Source organism: Mus musculus, chromosome 11, assembly GCF_000001635.26.
Source record: "Mus musculus strain C57BL/6J chromosome 11, GRCm38.p6 C57BL/6J".
Lineage (NCBI taxonomy): Eukaryota > Metazoa > Chordata > Mammalia > Rodentia > Muridae > Mus > Mus musculus.
Genome location: NC_000077.6, coordinates 82,056,771 through 82,071,885, shown reverse-complemented (window position 1 = coordinate 82,071,885; position 15,115 = coordinate 82,056,771). Strand labels below are relative to the sequence as shown.

Below are 15,115 nucleotides of genomic sequence, written 5' to 3'. Positions count from 1 at the left end.
TGTGAAGGCTTGAGTTTAGGTACCTTTTCCCTATTTCTTCTTCACCATATTTTTATTTCAGTTAAGGTTTCTCCTGGAACTTGCAGCTTGGTGATTCAATCAGACTAGCTGTTCAATAAGCCCCAGGGATCCTCCTGCCTCTGCCCACACAGTGCTGGGATGGCCGGTGCACACAGCTCTGGCCAGCCTTTTATGGAAGTGCTTAGGATCTGAATTCAAGTCCTTATGCTTACAAAGGAACTTCATTGACTGAGCCATCTTCCTCAGCCCTGAAGTGTTTGATCAGTGACTAGCACAGCTTTCAGTAAATTTAATCGTCACTGGGGTTAGGGATGTCAGAGGAAAAGATGGGATGCTGGAAAGGCCAAGTACGAGAGAGAAATTCTCAAATTTTCTCCCAAAGCGTGATTCATGCTTTTAAACTGGACATGGTAGTGGGCTTGATTTTCCAAGTAATGCCTGTGTTCCAGGAAAGATAGATAAAGAATACCAGATAGAAGAAAGAAAGTCTCTTGCCAAGGACTAAAAAAGTATGACCAATGTGGCCCAGAGCTTGGCAGCCTGGGTGGCTGGCTGAGGGTCAGTAATGTCAGGCGGTTGGATTGTTATTGTCATTCTGGACTTTTCACCCAGACTACAGCTCACTGCCACCCACAGTCAGCAGTGTCAGGCCAACACTTTAGCCTTGCCTCTGGCAGCTACTCTGTCCAGCTCCACTGCCCTCAGCAGGGAGTGGGCGGCTGTGGGGCTTCTTTGTGTATCTCTCTTCTGTGTTGGCTTCATGAAGTGGCTGTTTCACGTGAATGAAGTTAACTTCTCCACCACTGGAGAATGGGAAGAAAACACGTGGCCAGAAATAACTCGGATGGGAGCTGGAAACAAGTCACCTGATGATGAGGTTGCCTGGTTTTCTACCCACTTACAGGTAATGATGGGCACAGAGTTGGAGATCTGACTTCAAGATTTGCTTGGGAGCTGTCTCAGACTCTTCCTCCAGTGTCATACAATTAGAGGAAGAATTGACTGGAACCCTAGAGCTGACTCTGTTCCGTCCTTTCCTTCCTCAGAGAGGAAAATTTAGGGCTTAGGACAGAAGCAAGATAAAGCATCAATAGTCCCCATGTCTCACACAGTTGTCCTGAGTCCATCCTCTGAGCCTGTCTATATTCCCTAAGGCCTGGGCTTCAGTTCAGCTACATACCAATGAGATCTCATTGGGATTTGCTGGTAGGCTTGGCCAAATTTGCTTAGCACTCTATAGAATAAATATTTTCACAAACCTCATCTTAATACAGAAGTGTATGCAGCAGATGTTTAATAAATGTTGATAGCTACTCTTGTTAAATATCTTCTTCATGCCGGGTCTTTAGAGTTTGTGGGCAAACTTGTTTAATCCTCTGGATAAATCTCTGGTGTAAACACCACTTCTCTTGTGGTTATTATAAAAGTCTTAGTAGCAAGGCTTAGGGAAGCTGTGTGTTTTCCCCACAGGAGACAAGGCCATGGATGCAGCCTTTGCCCCTGCTGAGCACATACCCACATACCTAAGTATACAGCATATCTTGTTTATTATTCATGAAGTCCTTTGGTGGTAGGCATCTCTAGTCCTTCTTTTCTGGTGTGATTAAGTGTAGGGTGTCAGAGCTGCAGAAAGTCCAGGAGATGAAGCAAAGTTCAGCCGTGGTGAAATAAAGGGGAGTCTTTGGGAGAAGGTGCTTCAGAACTGATGCTTGGGTCGGTAGGACAGCTCAGTGGATAGAGATGCTCGCATTGATCCTCACATCCTACACGGAGGCAGGGAAGAAATGATTTCTGTTGGTTGTCCTCTGACCTCTGTACATAGCCATGGCATATATACACATGCTTTGGGAAGTGGGGGTATGCGCACACATGCACACGTGAATACACACACACACACACACACACACACACACACACACACACACACACACACACACAGAGTTGCATACATATCTCTAACCACTGAATATGCAGATAATTAGAAGCTAGGCATATAGTTCCTAAGCTTAGACCCCATTTGTGGTAGTGGTGGGGGAACTAAAGCCCTGAGAGGAAATGTGAGCTACAGAACAAAGTTATGACTAGCCAGCCTTGCCTTAGGTCTGAGCTACTTGTCTCCATTTTCCTGTTGCTCTGCCTTGTGTTCCACCAGGATCAGGGAAGACATCCCTTAGCTTTGTGACACTGGTGACCTGTGGGTCTCTACTGGGTGTCTCTTTACAAATTGGCAATGGCTGTGGGAAACAGAATGACTTTGCAGCCAGCACTGCTCACTGTGAACTGGGTTTAGGAAATCCACAAAGTCGTGATGCAGGTGGCAATGGTGCAGCAGCAGTCCCCTGGAGGATGAAGCTGTTGCTCCACTGGGATGAACACAAACAAGACATAGCAAGCCAGATGAATGGGTGCCACAGATAGCCACATCAGCCACTCAGCCAGGACACTTTCTCTGCTCTTCTCGAGGCTGTCTGGCCAGTCATTTATGAAGAAGTGAGAGAAAAGCAAGGCTGAGCTTGTGTCCTAGACACAAGGCAAACATGGGTATCAGTTACTCTGTCCATCTCAGAGTGGCCACAGAAGACAGAAGTACAGGGGGCATCCTCCTGGCTGATATAGTGTGGGGAGATTTTCTGCTCATTCTCTTGTATAGAAAGAGAGGAGGTATGAGGTTAGAATGTAATCACGAAAAGATGCTTAAGGACGGATCTGGGGTTCTGAGATATGCATCTTTGGATTTGGTCACTATGTGGACCCTATAAGGTACTCAAAATGAACCTATTGGTACTGCCTGTGTGGTATGGCTACAGTTCGACACGATTTCCTCTAGAGAACCATTTTCCTCCGTGATTGGCTTTCTTCAGTTGTCTTCCTAGAAGCGTTCAGAGGTTCACTGCTTATTTGTGTGTATCATCAGGAATACCAATACCTAACTATGTGAGAGTCACCTAGAGCTAGCACAAAATCCAACAGTATGCTTAGGTCTAGCCTTTTCTTTCAACGTTGAAAATTGTTATGCTTTAGCCAAGATCACATCGTGGGGTATGCTTCTGTGTGCCTCCAATTCAGGTCATCAGACTTTTCTCTGATGTAGGCCATTCTGGAACTGATCTTAGCCTTACCTCGTGGCTTTTAATGAAGCAGAAAGTTTAATATCCTCCTTTGTTTTGCTTTTGGTTCTTCAAGAGGGACACCATGATAAAATAGGACATGTTGAAGAGTGATAACAGCTTCTGGTTTTCCACCTTTTCAATCCTTAATCACTTTAAATCTCATTTTCAGGTCAGTCATTTGATGGGTCCACTTACTGAGACCAGGCGATATGCTCACAGACCAAAACAGACAGGATGGTATGAAGCCGAGTCAGTGCCAGAGGTAGAGTCCATCTGAGACGCATGCGGCTGCTAATGGTAAAGCATAGCACACCACTTACAATTCATTTCTCTAACGAAGCATCACCGAAAGTAGCACACCCTATGAGAACGGTGAAAAGTATAGCCCAGTAAGTAAATGCACACACTAGCAAACGGTGATTTATTGTCGTTGTGAAGTATGATATAACGTGCGTTCCTGAGACACTGAGGATCCATTTCCAAGCCCCTGGCAATAAAACGATATCCCAGAGAAGAGAGCCATATGAATTTTGTTGTTGTTCCTCAATGCATATAAAAGTTAGCTTTAGAGTGTGCTGTAGTCCATTAGATATGCGTTAGAATTACGTCCAGAATCAGTGTGCACACTTTAGTTAATAACATCTTACTGCTGGACAAGTGCTAGTGATTATTCTAGCCTTCAATGAGTCACATCTTTTCTTGCTGGTGGAGGGTTTTGGCTGGATATCAATGGCTGCTGGCTAATTAGACTGCTCACTCATTATTGGAATGACTTGGACAAGTATTTTTTTTAAGATTTATTTATTTTATTTGATATGTATGAGTATTTTGCCTGCATGTGTGTCTGAACACCACACGCAAACAGTGCCCTCAGAGACCAGATGAGGATATCAGGTCCCCTGGGATAGGAGTTACAGGCAGTTGTAAACCATCATGTCTGTTCTAGAAACTGAACCTGGGTCCTCTGGAAGAGCAACCAGTGGTCTAACCACTGAGCAATCTCTTTCGCCTCTCTGAGCCAGCAATGGAATCGGCTGTGCTGACTTTTTTCTTTTATGGAGAATTTCTCTGCAGTGGGCAATGCTGCCCAATGTTTTCTTATACACAGAAGAATTTCTTTAAAAGTATTTCAAAATCAAACCCTTCTAAAGCCTGCACCACATTATCAGCTAAATTTATGTGTGTCCCTAAAGCCTCCTCTATCATCATTTCAACCATGTTCACAGCGTCTGCACTGGAAGCTCATTCATTTCAAGGATCTATGATACCGCCAGCTCTCGTCTCACTGATCGTCTGGGTCCTCCTATCCTGTGTGTTGTCTGCAATCGACACCATTATGTGGCATGTGACTATACACGAGCTAATAGGTAATGCTTCTGGTCTGGATGGTTTGTAAAGGACCTAATAAAAAGAGAAGCAAAACCTCAATTGGAGGATGAGGCATAGAGGATGTATCTATGAGACAGCTCATGGCACATGAAGACATTCTGACCACAGAGAAACAGAATGGACAGGCCACTGACACTGACCAACCTCTGGTATTTGTTAACACAGCACCGGGGCAGTGAAACCATGATTAGTCATAGGAATGGGTTTATATAATGCATAGGCCCCAGGGCAAGGGCTCCTGCCCACAAAGATTGATGTAGCTGATGCTGCAGCAGGCTAGCAACAGAGGCTAATGCTGAGTTCTGCTGTGGGACCATCCATCCAGGCACATAACCAGCAATTGTGGAAACTGTACATCTGATTAATGCCTACAGGTTCTACCCCCAAAATGGCAGTGATTCATTTAAACTGGAACAAACACTTTCCAGGTGGGAGTTTGATATTTTTGGCTCCAGGACCTCAGCTAGCACCATTTTCTGAGATAGCATAGAGTGCTTGTCATCAGCACAGTGTTCCACTTCCCATCATTGTAGAATACCAGGCACACTGCAGCAAATGAGGTGAATCGCTGGGTTGTGCTCCTGGGATCCATGAGTCATCAAGTATCTGTTTCCCTAGAGGTTCCCAGCAAGAGTGTAGTTGATGGCCTGCAGAAGGTATAGTTGAACTACTAGTTTGGAGAGAATGCCTTATTAATATGCAATCAATCTTTGAGAATCAATACATACCTGCAAAGTCATGACAGTAATGTTGTATCCCTGGTAGGTAAAATCCACAACCCAAGAATCAAAGATAGAAATAATAGTGACCTCACTTTTCCTTTTTTCTTTCATTTTAAAATATGAGTACATTGTAGCTATACAGATGGTGCAGATGGTTGTGAGCCTTCATATGATCTCTGCTTGCTCTGGTCAGCCCTGCTCGCTCCAGCCCAAAGATTTATCTATTATTATACATAAGTACACCGTAGCTGTCTTCAGACGCACCAGAAGTGGGCATCAGATCTCATTACAGGTGGTTGCTGGGATTTGAACTCAGGACCTTCGGAAGAGCAGTCAGTGCTCTTACCCACTGAGCCATCTCGCCAGCCTGTGACCTTGCTTTTCATCCTTTCTTATGACCCACTACTAATAGTTTTTGTTCCTATCTCTCAAGGTGGTGTGGTTGAAGCATCTTGAGTTATCGGGGAAGGATGCATTCATACATTCTAGAGATATAGCAACCTAGCTATAGCTAGATAGACTATCAAACTATGGCTGTGCTCACTTGTCACCTGCAGTCCACAGGCCCAGAGGCAAGGAGAAGAAGTAGAAGATATTCCCACCTGGGCAGGGAGTGAGCCCTAGTCATCAACAGAAGATGGAACTGCTGGACCTCCTCACTGAATAGTTTTGGCATCTGGGTGGCCTATTCATCTATTTCTTGATGTTCCTTCACCCAAGGGTGGCAGGTGGATAAGAGCAGCTGACACAAGCTGACCTTCAGCAGGACAAGATGACTGGAAGTCTTAGTCAACAGTGCAGTCCAGCTGCCTGGTCCAACTTAGGTTAGCTGAGATGAGGGGACTGTAGAATGAGGATTCAAGGTAGGTGAGCACCATTTACAGTCTCAAGAGCATCAGTAGCATTTGGGAGGAGGTTGAAGGTCACCCTATCAAACTTTCTCTTGTAAGTTTTCTGGGGGTGAGGGAGGGGAGGAGAAGCTTGAAAGACTTCTTGGATTTTGTACATCTCATGTGAGCACATGAATTTGAACGGAAATCAGGGAGGGCCCTAATGGAGTTAGTCCAGAGATAAGGAGGGGACCTAATGGAGGCTGGTGTTCTGCCCAGAAACTTTCCTTCCCCGGGACTGAAGCTCTCCTTCAGAGTATGAGCTGCCAAGAGTTCCTAGCTAGGTTTCCTCCACCATAGACCCTTCCCCTGAAAACTTCAGCCATGATATGAAAGGGGGAATGTGAGTCAGGCCCTACCGTTTGAGTAACCCTCATTCTAGTACTCTCTGTAGAATTAGCTGGCTGTGACTACATCATGACAAAAGTTCTCTATTTTCCTCACATTCCAGCACTCTACCTGAATATTATCACACAGGAGTTTCCTTTCCAGAGAGACCAGTGAGATTCCAGGTCTTTGTTAGAGTCTATGTAGCTGTAGAGAGAAGGCTTCAACATGCATGGGGCTTTGAACACCAACTTTTGTATTCCAGGGACAAGTCATGCTATCATCTGCTGGAGGTAAACTGGATTCAAGATACTTCAAAAAGATAGGAGAGAAAGCTTGGCATAGGGGATGTGACTAAGTTCTGTTCAGTTCATCGAGAGGGGATCTTTCCCCTTTGCTACTCTTTTCTGATGTCTACATGGCATTTGGCTGACACTGGAGGATTTGTTGGTATATTGTTCCCGGTTGGATGCCTTATGGCCACTTCATGGCTAGTATGTGCCTCCTAGGCGTGTGTCTCATCCTGGTTGGTGTTCAGAGCTGGTCTGCCGAGTTATAGAGGAGATAGATGGCTTTTACTTGAAGGCAGAGCCATGGTGTTCTTGAATAGGAACCATTATGTGGTAGAAGCTGTCTGATAGAGAAACTTCCAGAAAGGTTCAGTGTAAGATAGAATAGGGATCTCAGTTACTCCATGTGTAGAGTCTTCTGCCAGCCTTTCTTACCCCTGTGGTGGAGATCATGATATAGCAAAGAGACTGCTCTTAGCATGTATGGTCTTATATGGTCAATGACTAGAGGCCTTAGTTTTCTATCTAAAGATAGTATCATACTAACCCTATAAAGACCCAAAATAACAGTAAGAGAGATCACTTACAGTTGTATACTGAGATCATCCACCTCCCAAGACAACATTCTTCTGAGTACCTTATGCTGACTTCTTTAACATCTTGTGCCAATGGTGAGCATGGTCCTAGGAGAGCTTGGTGTGACCCTATTGTACAAAGCCTAACCCAGGAAGCTTTAGGCCCAGGACTAGCAGCTTCAGAAGGTACAGCTGCCTCATGTTCCCGATGCTGCAGATAAATATGCTCTTGCCATTCTTCCCACCACAATAGATTGGACCTTCAAACTCTAAGCCCAAAAGATCCTTCCTTCCTTTCTTTTTATTTTGAATTAATTTTTTATTAGGTATTTTCCTCATTTACATTTCCAATGCTATTCCAAAAGTCCCCAATACACTCCCCCCCACACACACACCCCTACCCACTCACTCCCACTTTTTGGCCCTGGCGTTCCCCTGTACTGGGGCATATAGTTTGCAAGTCCAATGGGCCTCTCTTTCTAGTGATGGCCGACTAGGCCATCTTTTGATACAGCTAGAGTCAAGAGCTCTGGGGTACTGGTTAGTTCATAGTGTTGTTCCACCTATAGGGTTGCAGATCCCTTTAGCTCCTTGGGTACTTTCTCTAGCTCATCCATTGGGGGCCGTGTGACCCATCCAATAGCTGACTGTGAGCATCCACTTCTGTGTTGCTAGGCCCCGGCATAGTCTCACAAGAGACAGCTACATCTGGGTCCTTTCAGCAAAATCTTGCTGATCCTTCCTTTCTTAAGATAACTTTTGTCAGGTAATATACCTTTGAAGCCTTCATCTAAACCTGTTGTCCAGGGTCACATGGCTTCCTGTGCTTTTGAGTGACTGTGGAGTTTGTGTGGTCTGTGTTGCAAAACACAGCAGTATAGTCGAAAGGGGAGATTAACACAGATGGTTGCAAAAGGTCACAGGGGAGACTTTGGACAAGAATAGCATTACATCACAGTGGAGGGCTCTAGCAGAAAGACTGAGGGCTATCAAGTTGGAACCTTGCGCATAGGAGCAGGAATACCAGAGCTGAGCACAGGTGTAGTGGAGGTCTCCTGCAGAGTGACTGGCTCAGGGTGTGTGTGTGTGTGTGTGTGTGTGTAGTTAAGATCTTGCTGATGGAGCAAAAATCCTAGGAACAGACTAGAATATCTGGATTTTAATAAACACTAGCCAAACCAAAGAGTCATTTTATAAGGAATGCAGCCACACCTCACAAAGAGTTCTCCCTAACTCCAGTTTACCCCACCCCAGCTGAACAAGATCTCTCTCTCTCTCTCTCTCTCTCTCTCTCTCTCACACACACACACACACACACACACACACACACACACACACACACATGCACTCACACTCCTCTGCAGTGGTAACAAGACAGTAAGACATGCACAGATTTTTAAAAATGCTCAAGAAAATTCATTTCTGCCTAATAGCATGCACCTTACACTCACAATAACAATATCCTCCTGAAAATACAAAACACTTCCACATGATGGCCTTTGTACTGTAAATGGGGAGAAGGTCACAAGAGGATTTAGTTAGGACTGACAGATGGACAGGAGTCTCCTCAAAGCTTTAGATCTTAAAAATGACAATGTTAAGAAAATGTTGTAGTAAAATATTTTATTATATATAATTGGTATATTCTAATAAAAAACATTCTGGCTTGGCATGGTAGCACTTTAAAGGCAGAGGCAGGTAAATTTCTGTGAGTTTGAGGTCAGCCTGGTCTACACAGTGAGTTACAGGTCAGTCAGGGTGATACAGTGAGTCCCTGTTTCAAACAAGCAAGCAAACAAACAACACAATAACAAAAAGGACTGATATCCATTAAATTATGCTTTAAAACTCCAATTTCTTAAATGTAACATGTCTTTAAATATTAACATTTTAGTTAGTGTAAATTAATTTTAATTAGTGTATATTAATTGTGCAAAACAATAGACATTTTCATATATGTGTATAAGCTGCTATTATCCTCAGTTACTCCTAACTCGTCCCATTGTGTTCCTCAATAATCCCACATCTCCTTTCATGCCCCCCTTTTAAGATGTTGCATATGCAAGAAATTACACAATCTTTTGAGTCTGACTTATTTCAGCAAACATAATGACTTCCAGTCCCATCTGGAACTACATGAAGCCAAGTCCTTGGGCGACTGGTGCTGATATTCCCTCAGAGCACGTCTTAGGAAAGAGAAGGAATCAAGCAGTTCTTAGGCTCTGGGTTAGTGTCAAGAGAGGAGGTTGTTTATGGTTTTGGAGTTTGGAGTTTTTGGTCCAGGTGCTTTGTGGCATCCTGGACCCACTTCTTCTTGGGGTCAGCACAGATCTCTTTGCCCAACCTGGTCTTGAAGCTGTAGAAGAGAAAAAAAAGCCAGTTAGAAGGATACTCTGGAAATTCTCCCCTTTCTTCCTCAACCCCAGGATAATTTGCTATGGGGTGCAGAGGTCACTGTATAATATGAAAGTCAGAGGAGGGATGGGACTCCAGGCTTGGCTCCTACTCTTGATGACCCAGTAAAGAGATCTTTTCTCTTGACCTAAAAGAACTAATATGGCCAGGAACCAGCTCTGAAGCAGAGATCTGGGAATAAACATGTGCCGTCAAAGCTCACGGGCTGGGTTACAATTCTCAAATTGATTGTTTTACTGGGATACAGATCTTGAGTGTGTACCTGGGAAATTAGTTTGGGGTCTGAGGTGTGTGTGTGTGTGTGTGTGTGTGTGTGTGTGTGTGTATACATTTGGTAGGGTGTGATGTCTACTCACACTATGGCTTTCAGGGTGCATCTGTTGTTGGTGATTCTTTTGTAGCTCTTCAGTAGTGTGTTGGGGATCTTCTTACTGGTCATGATAAAGCAGCAGGAAGTTGGGATGGAGCCTAAATGTTGGGAGAAGGAAATGGACAGGAAGAAAGAATCACCTGGAGTCAGTGGGTATTTACAATCAACATGCTGTAGGAAGGAAGTCAGGAGAAGGTAGGGAGGCATCAAGGGTAGAGGTAAAATCATGAAACCTTGTACTTTTGACATTATGTGTTCCCCTCCCCACGGTCTTCAGCACAGTAGGGACTCATCATCTCTGACAAGGGGTTATATTATACTGGTAATCTATGATATATTGTTGAGCTCTGAGAAGCTGGCTCCAGAAGCAGGTTTACCCTCCATTTCAGACCTAAGTATGTTTATGTCAAATTTACCCCAAGATTTGTCTGGTAAGGAGATGATATCTGACTCCACACCAGAGAACAGCAGAAGAGATCATGAGCCCCAGAGAACAGCTAGAGGGAAAACTCACTAATGGTACATGGAGAGGCTTCAGCCATGGAGAAATTCTCAGTGACTGACTGTCTCAAGAGCTGCCTCAGCCAATTTCTGCTGGTTTTAAGCCCTCGATGTGACGATGTCACCTTTTTCTTATTAATTTGTTTCTGGGGAGGGCATTCTACTCTTTCCAGGACTCCTTGGACTGAGAACTTCAATCGACAGCTTCAACAGGGATCACCAATTCAATTTCCACGGAGTGTTTTGAGCCCTTGTTCTGATGTCATATTCTCTCTCTCTCTCTCTCTCTCTCTCTCTCTCTCTCTCTGTCATCCTTTTATTTTACTACTTTATTTTCTTGCTATATATTTAATAAACATACTCACTCATTCAAAATTTAAGTGTGGCTGTAAAAAAAAATTCCCCAGACCATACGGTATATAATTGACATTGGCAGCAGGCTATGAATTACCATTTCTGTTTTAAAGAAGTAACTCTCAAAAGTGAAGAGAGAGAGAGAGAGACAGACAGACAGACAGAGACAGAGACAGAGAGACAGAGAGAACACAACTCGAGGACAGACCAGTTGTGGAATGATGGAAGGAGAAAGGACACACCCACAGACACCTGGCTTCCCAATTGCCTACCACTAGAACAAGGGAACGGCCATCTTCTGTACCCAAAACTACAAAGATTTTGTCTCTCTGTGAACATTTTATTCAGCCTTTTCTTGTTTACAAAGAATGTTCACAGATCAACGTCATTGATTTCCCTGGAGGCTCTTGAAACCATGCAAGAGCTTTCTCAAGACTGGGACCAGAAGGAGAAGAAGTAGAATTCAAGTGCTAAGAAAGTTTGTCTGAGAACAACAGAAACAAACAAACAATCAAGCCCACACCCAAAAGCTCAATAGTTTAATAATATGCGGGGTCAGATAATGCTCATTTGCTACACAGTAGCTTGTATATAGTTCGCAGTCAACTCTTATTCAAACAAATGAATTGTTTAAGTAACTAGATGAGAGGGAGGGTTTAAAGAATGTAAATATGAGTTTACTTTTTTATTAAATGAGTTAAAGATTTAAAAGTAAATATGGATTTTGTGTGATAAGACAAAATAAAAAAAGCTTAGATCCAAGTTACAAGAGGTCTGCGTAGATAGTGCAAGGTGTTTGGAGGATGGGATTTAAAGATTCATGTATGTTTGATGACTGAAGGTTATTAAAATTCCTACAGATATTGCTCTGCTCATGGTAACATTTACAGAAACTGATTCAAAAGCCAAAATATGCATGTCTAATCAAGTAGTTGTTTGTGATTTGCTAACATTTTTTAGGCTGGTTCATACTTATGAAAACTATACTTTAGCAAAACCAGGATTTCCTTAACATTTTCTTTGTTTAAGTGTTATCTAAGTGTTATACAAAAGTTAACATTGTAGGAATGGCATGGCTGCCCTCCAGGGTGTTCAGCAACCACAGCTTGGAGACCCTACATCAGCCAAGACAAGGGCCTGGGAAACAAGAGCCAGTATTTTAGCCTTTGGCCTCTAAATTCAGCCAGGACTTGGATATTGGAATTCCTCTAAGTCACCAATCTTCTTGATGGAAGAGGTCACAGAATCTCCAGAGACTGGACTCTTAGCAGTGCCATATATCAACATAAAGATAATTTAAGGGTAGACACAATGTACATTATATTACTAAATTGTTTTATGTTGTTTGGGCTCATTTACAAGCTGGTTCCCCTATTCAACTTCACACCAAAACATGTCTGTCTCAGGGGGCTCTTCAAGAGCTCTAACTTGGGGATGGACTCACCCCAACTCTGCAACAAGCCAGAGGGAACAGCCAGACACCCAAGAGTGTATACTATACCCCTAAAAGTAGTTAAAAATCTGAATGATTGCCAAAAGAAGTTACTATCATTTATCCCAAGATATAAAAGCACTTGCCTTGGGAAAGAAAACTCAGCCATCCAGCCGTGGGAAGCATATCCACGAAAGAAAAATCAGAGGGGATTCCCTGCTCAACTTCCCAGCCAGTTTCAGATGGATGTGATGAGCTCCAACCTCACCTGAGGGACTCTATCCACTGGGGACCCCAGGTGACATCTTTAAAAGGACTTCCCTAGTCTATTTTGGCTGAAGATTTTGAGCACTAGAGCTGATATTTTGTTCTCCCTCTCCCTCTCCCTCTCCCTCTCCCTCTCCCTCTCCCTCTCCCTCTCCCTCTCCCTCTCCCTCTCCCTCTCCCTCTCCCTCTCCCTCTCCCTCTCCCTTCCCCTTCCCCTTCCCCTCCTTTTTTAAACACTGGCTTGCTATGTACCTAGTAATATCACTCATTCAAAACCATAAACATGATCATCAAAGATCGTTTTCTCCAGGCCAGAAGGAAGGGGCTAGAAAAGGCCCCACCACTCTGATACCCCAGTGCTGTCATTAAGAGGAGCACCACAGCAATGCGATAGTCTCAGAGCCAGTCATCAAACATTCTCCACTCTCTCTGCTTTCTGGACACAAGTGAGGTTATGCTCTTGTATCTTTTGTTGGCTGGAGGTTTTAACCAGTTTGGTCAGGATGGGAGAAGATGAAATGGCATGCGATAGTTCTGAGCTTGCACGTGTTGCCTGCAGAGCAGACACTTTTTACCTTTGCTCTCCTAGGCAGTCTGGGAACCTGAGTATACAGCACGGAAGCTGAGCCCATGTGTTATTATTGTTTGCTATGGGCAAGGAGTTGGCCCTTGTTGATTTGATTTGGATTAGCTGTGACTGCAGCATGCATGAGTTTGCAAACACCTACAACAGGTTCTCAAACACAGTAAAGATGCACCCATTTGAGAGCGTGTCTCAGGACCTCCTGCTTCGTCACTGTTGCTCTCTTAGAGCCCTGCAGAAACTCTTCCCCCAAAATAGGACCTTCCATTTCATTACTATCCAAATGCTCACTTTGTCATACTCAGAAATGTGAGGAAAGCTGACTGTGTGGATGCACTTAGCACCTGCCTCAGTAGTCATGAGAAAGGATGGGAGAAGGAAGGGGAAGAGGGAGTGGGAGACAGAGACAGACACAGAGACAGACAGACAAGAGACAGAAAGAGAAATATGAATGTGGACCAATATCAGTTCTGGCTGTTTTACTGGTTGGGGTTTCTATCCCATCTTTGAATGGTGGGGTTAGCAGCAAGTCTCTGAAGAGTCTCGCTATTTGGCTGAGAAATGCCTGGCTTTCCTCAAAGATTAGAGGGGACTTACCTGGGTGAGCCAGCACCTGGGAGGTGAAGGAAGTGACCGTGAGCAGCAGGAATAGAAGCGCTGTGGAGCTCTGCATGGTGGAGGGAGACAGATGGAAGTTACTGCTTGGATCTCAGCCTCTGGGCTCTGTAGGCTCTCCCGACTAGCTTTATAGGGAGCAGAGTGGGTGGAAGCTTCCAGAGAAAACTGCCTGCACAAGGTCATGAAGGAGGGGTCTTGAGCAGTGGAACACTCTCAGATCCTGGAAAGACAGCAAATAGAAGAAACACAAAACCGTGGGAGGGACTTGGCATCTGTTAAGGGATGGGAGTGAAAACTGAAGAGATTGTGCGATTATGAAATGCGACTGATCATTGTGCAGTGGAACAAAGAAGCCAGGAGATGACATGTGGAAGCCAGTCCTGGTTCCTGTTCACCTGGTGTTTTGGAGTCCCAGAAGAGCCCTTCTCAGAAAACAGGGCATGATAGTCATGCTTGCCCTTTTTATGTAATTCAATGGTCATACAATCTTAGTGTCCAGGAACTTAGCATTGTGGGAAGCATCAGGTGTAGGGACAGCTTAGAAAACTAAGATCACACTTGGCTTGAGCTTCACACAGACAGACAGACAAACAGACAGATCACACATACACACATACACACCAGGTGGTTGGCAATACAGGACCACCACCTGTACCAAGCTACATATACATCCTTGTCCAAAGAATGCAGGAAACTGGTTTCTCTGCCCTAATAATCTCCGGTAATTCCTTAGCACCCCACCCAACTTTCACTGGTTAGAAGTTATTCAAGGACATCTCAGTATGCATTCTGGAATTAGGAGGAGGAGTGCATCTGGCTTGGATGGGCAAGCTATGTTCCCAGAATGAACGTTTAGGGGAAACTCTCTCTGTCATCCCATGCGTGATTGGATGTACATATGATGAAATTCCGGTGCATTGTGGGGAAGGACAGTATGCAGCAAGTAAAGCCTTAGGTAACCTAAGCCTGCCAATCAAAACAGGAATCTACCCAACATTCCCCTGCCCTATGGGCTAACTCCACTTGCTGGACGTTCTGAAGGAAACCCAGGGAATATGACAGCATGAGACTCTGGAGCGATCTCACTCAGAACCCATTGCTGCCTTTGTAGTGCTTCCGTGCCATGTCTATTTTGTGCTTTTGTATGGAGCCTCTCGCTGTTCTGCTCATGCTTGCTGTTCTCAACCCCTGGTGCAGCACTTCAAGAGCCCTGACATCCCTGACTAGACAACAACCACCACAAGCAAGGAA

General features: G+C 44.3%; 1 protein-coding gene and 1 long non-coding RNA gene across 3 annotated transcripts; one reads left to right on the top strand and one right to left on the bottom strand.

Moving 5' to 3' along the window:
* Positions 1 to 683: 683 nt before the first annotated feature.
* On the top strand, positions 684 to 5,295 carry Gm38913. 2 transcript variants are annotated; one of them, XR_880072.1, is made up of 3 exons: positions 684 to 925; positions 3,301 to 3,428; positions 4,358 to 5,295. It is a non-coding gene; the product is annotated as a predicted gene, 38913 (long non-coding RNA). The 2 variants fall into 2 exon arrangements; XR_880071.1 differs by having other exon boundaries at positions 3,301 to 3,520.
* A 3,635-nt stretch (positions 5,296 to 8,930) lies between these two features.
* Ccl11 (chemokine (C-C motif) ligand 11) lies at positions 8,931 to 14,054 on the bottom strand. The gene is made up of 3 exons (NM_011330.3): positions 13,844 to 14,054; positions 10,096 to 10,207; positions 8,931 to 9,680 (listed from the first exon to the last, which is right to left on the bottom strand). Exons 1-3 carry the CDS (start codon positions 13,917 to 13,919, stop codon positions 9,575 to 9,577), a joined length of 294 nt encoding a protein of 97 aa, NP_035460.1. The 5' UTR covers positions 13,920 to 14,054; the 3' UTR covers positions 8,931 to 9,574.
* Between the last annotated feature and the right edge of the window lie 1,061 nt (positions 14,055 to 15,115).

Bases quoted from the DNA above. Each gene is read 5' to 3' on its own strand.
- Ccl11 (NM_011330.3), bottom strand. From the start codon at position 13,919: ATGCAGAGCTCCACAGCGCTTCTATTCCTGCTGCTCACGGTCACTTCC. The intron at 10,208-13,843 runs GTAAGTCCCCTC...CCCAACATTTAG, and splicing joins CCAGGTGCTGGCTCACCCAG to GCTCCATCCCAACTTCCTGC. The intron at 9,681-10,095 runs GTGAGTAGACAT...TCTCTTCTACAG, and splicing joins TGCACCCTGAAAGCCATAGT to CTTCAAGACCAGGTTGGGCA.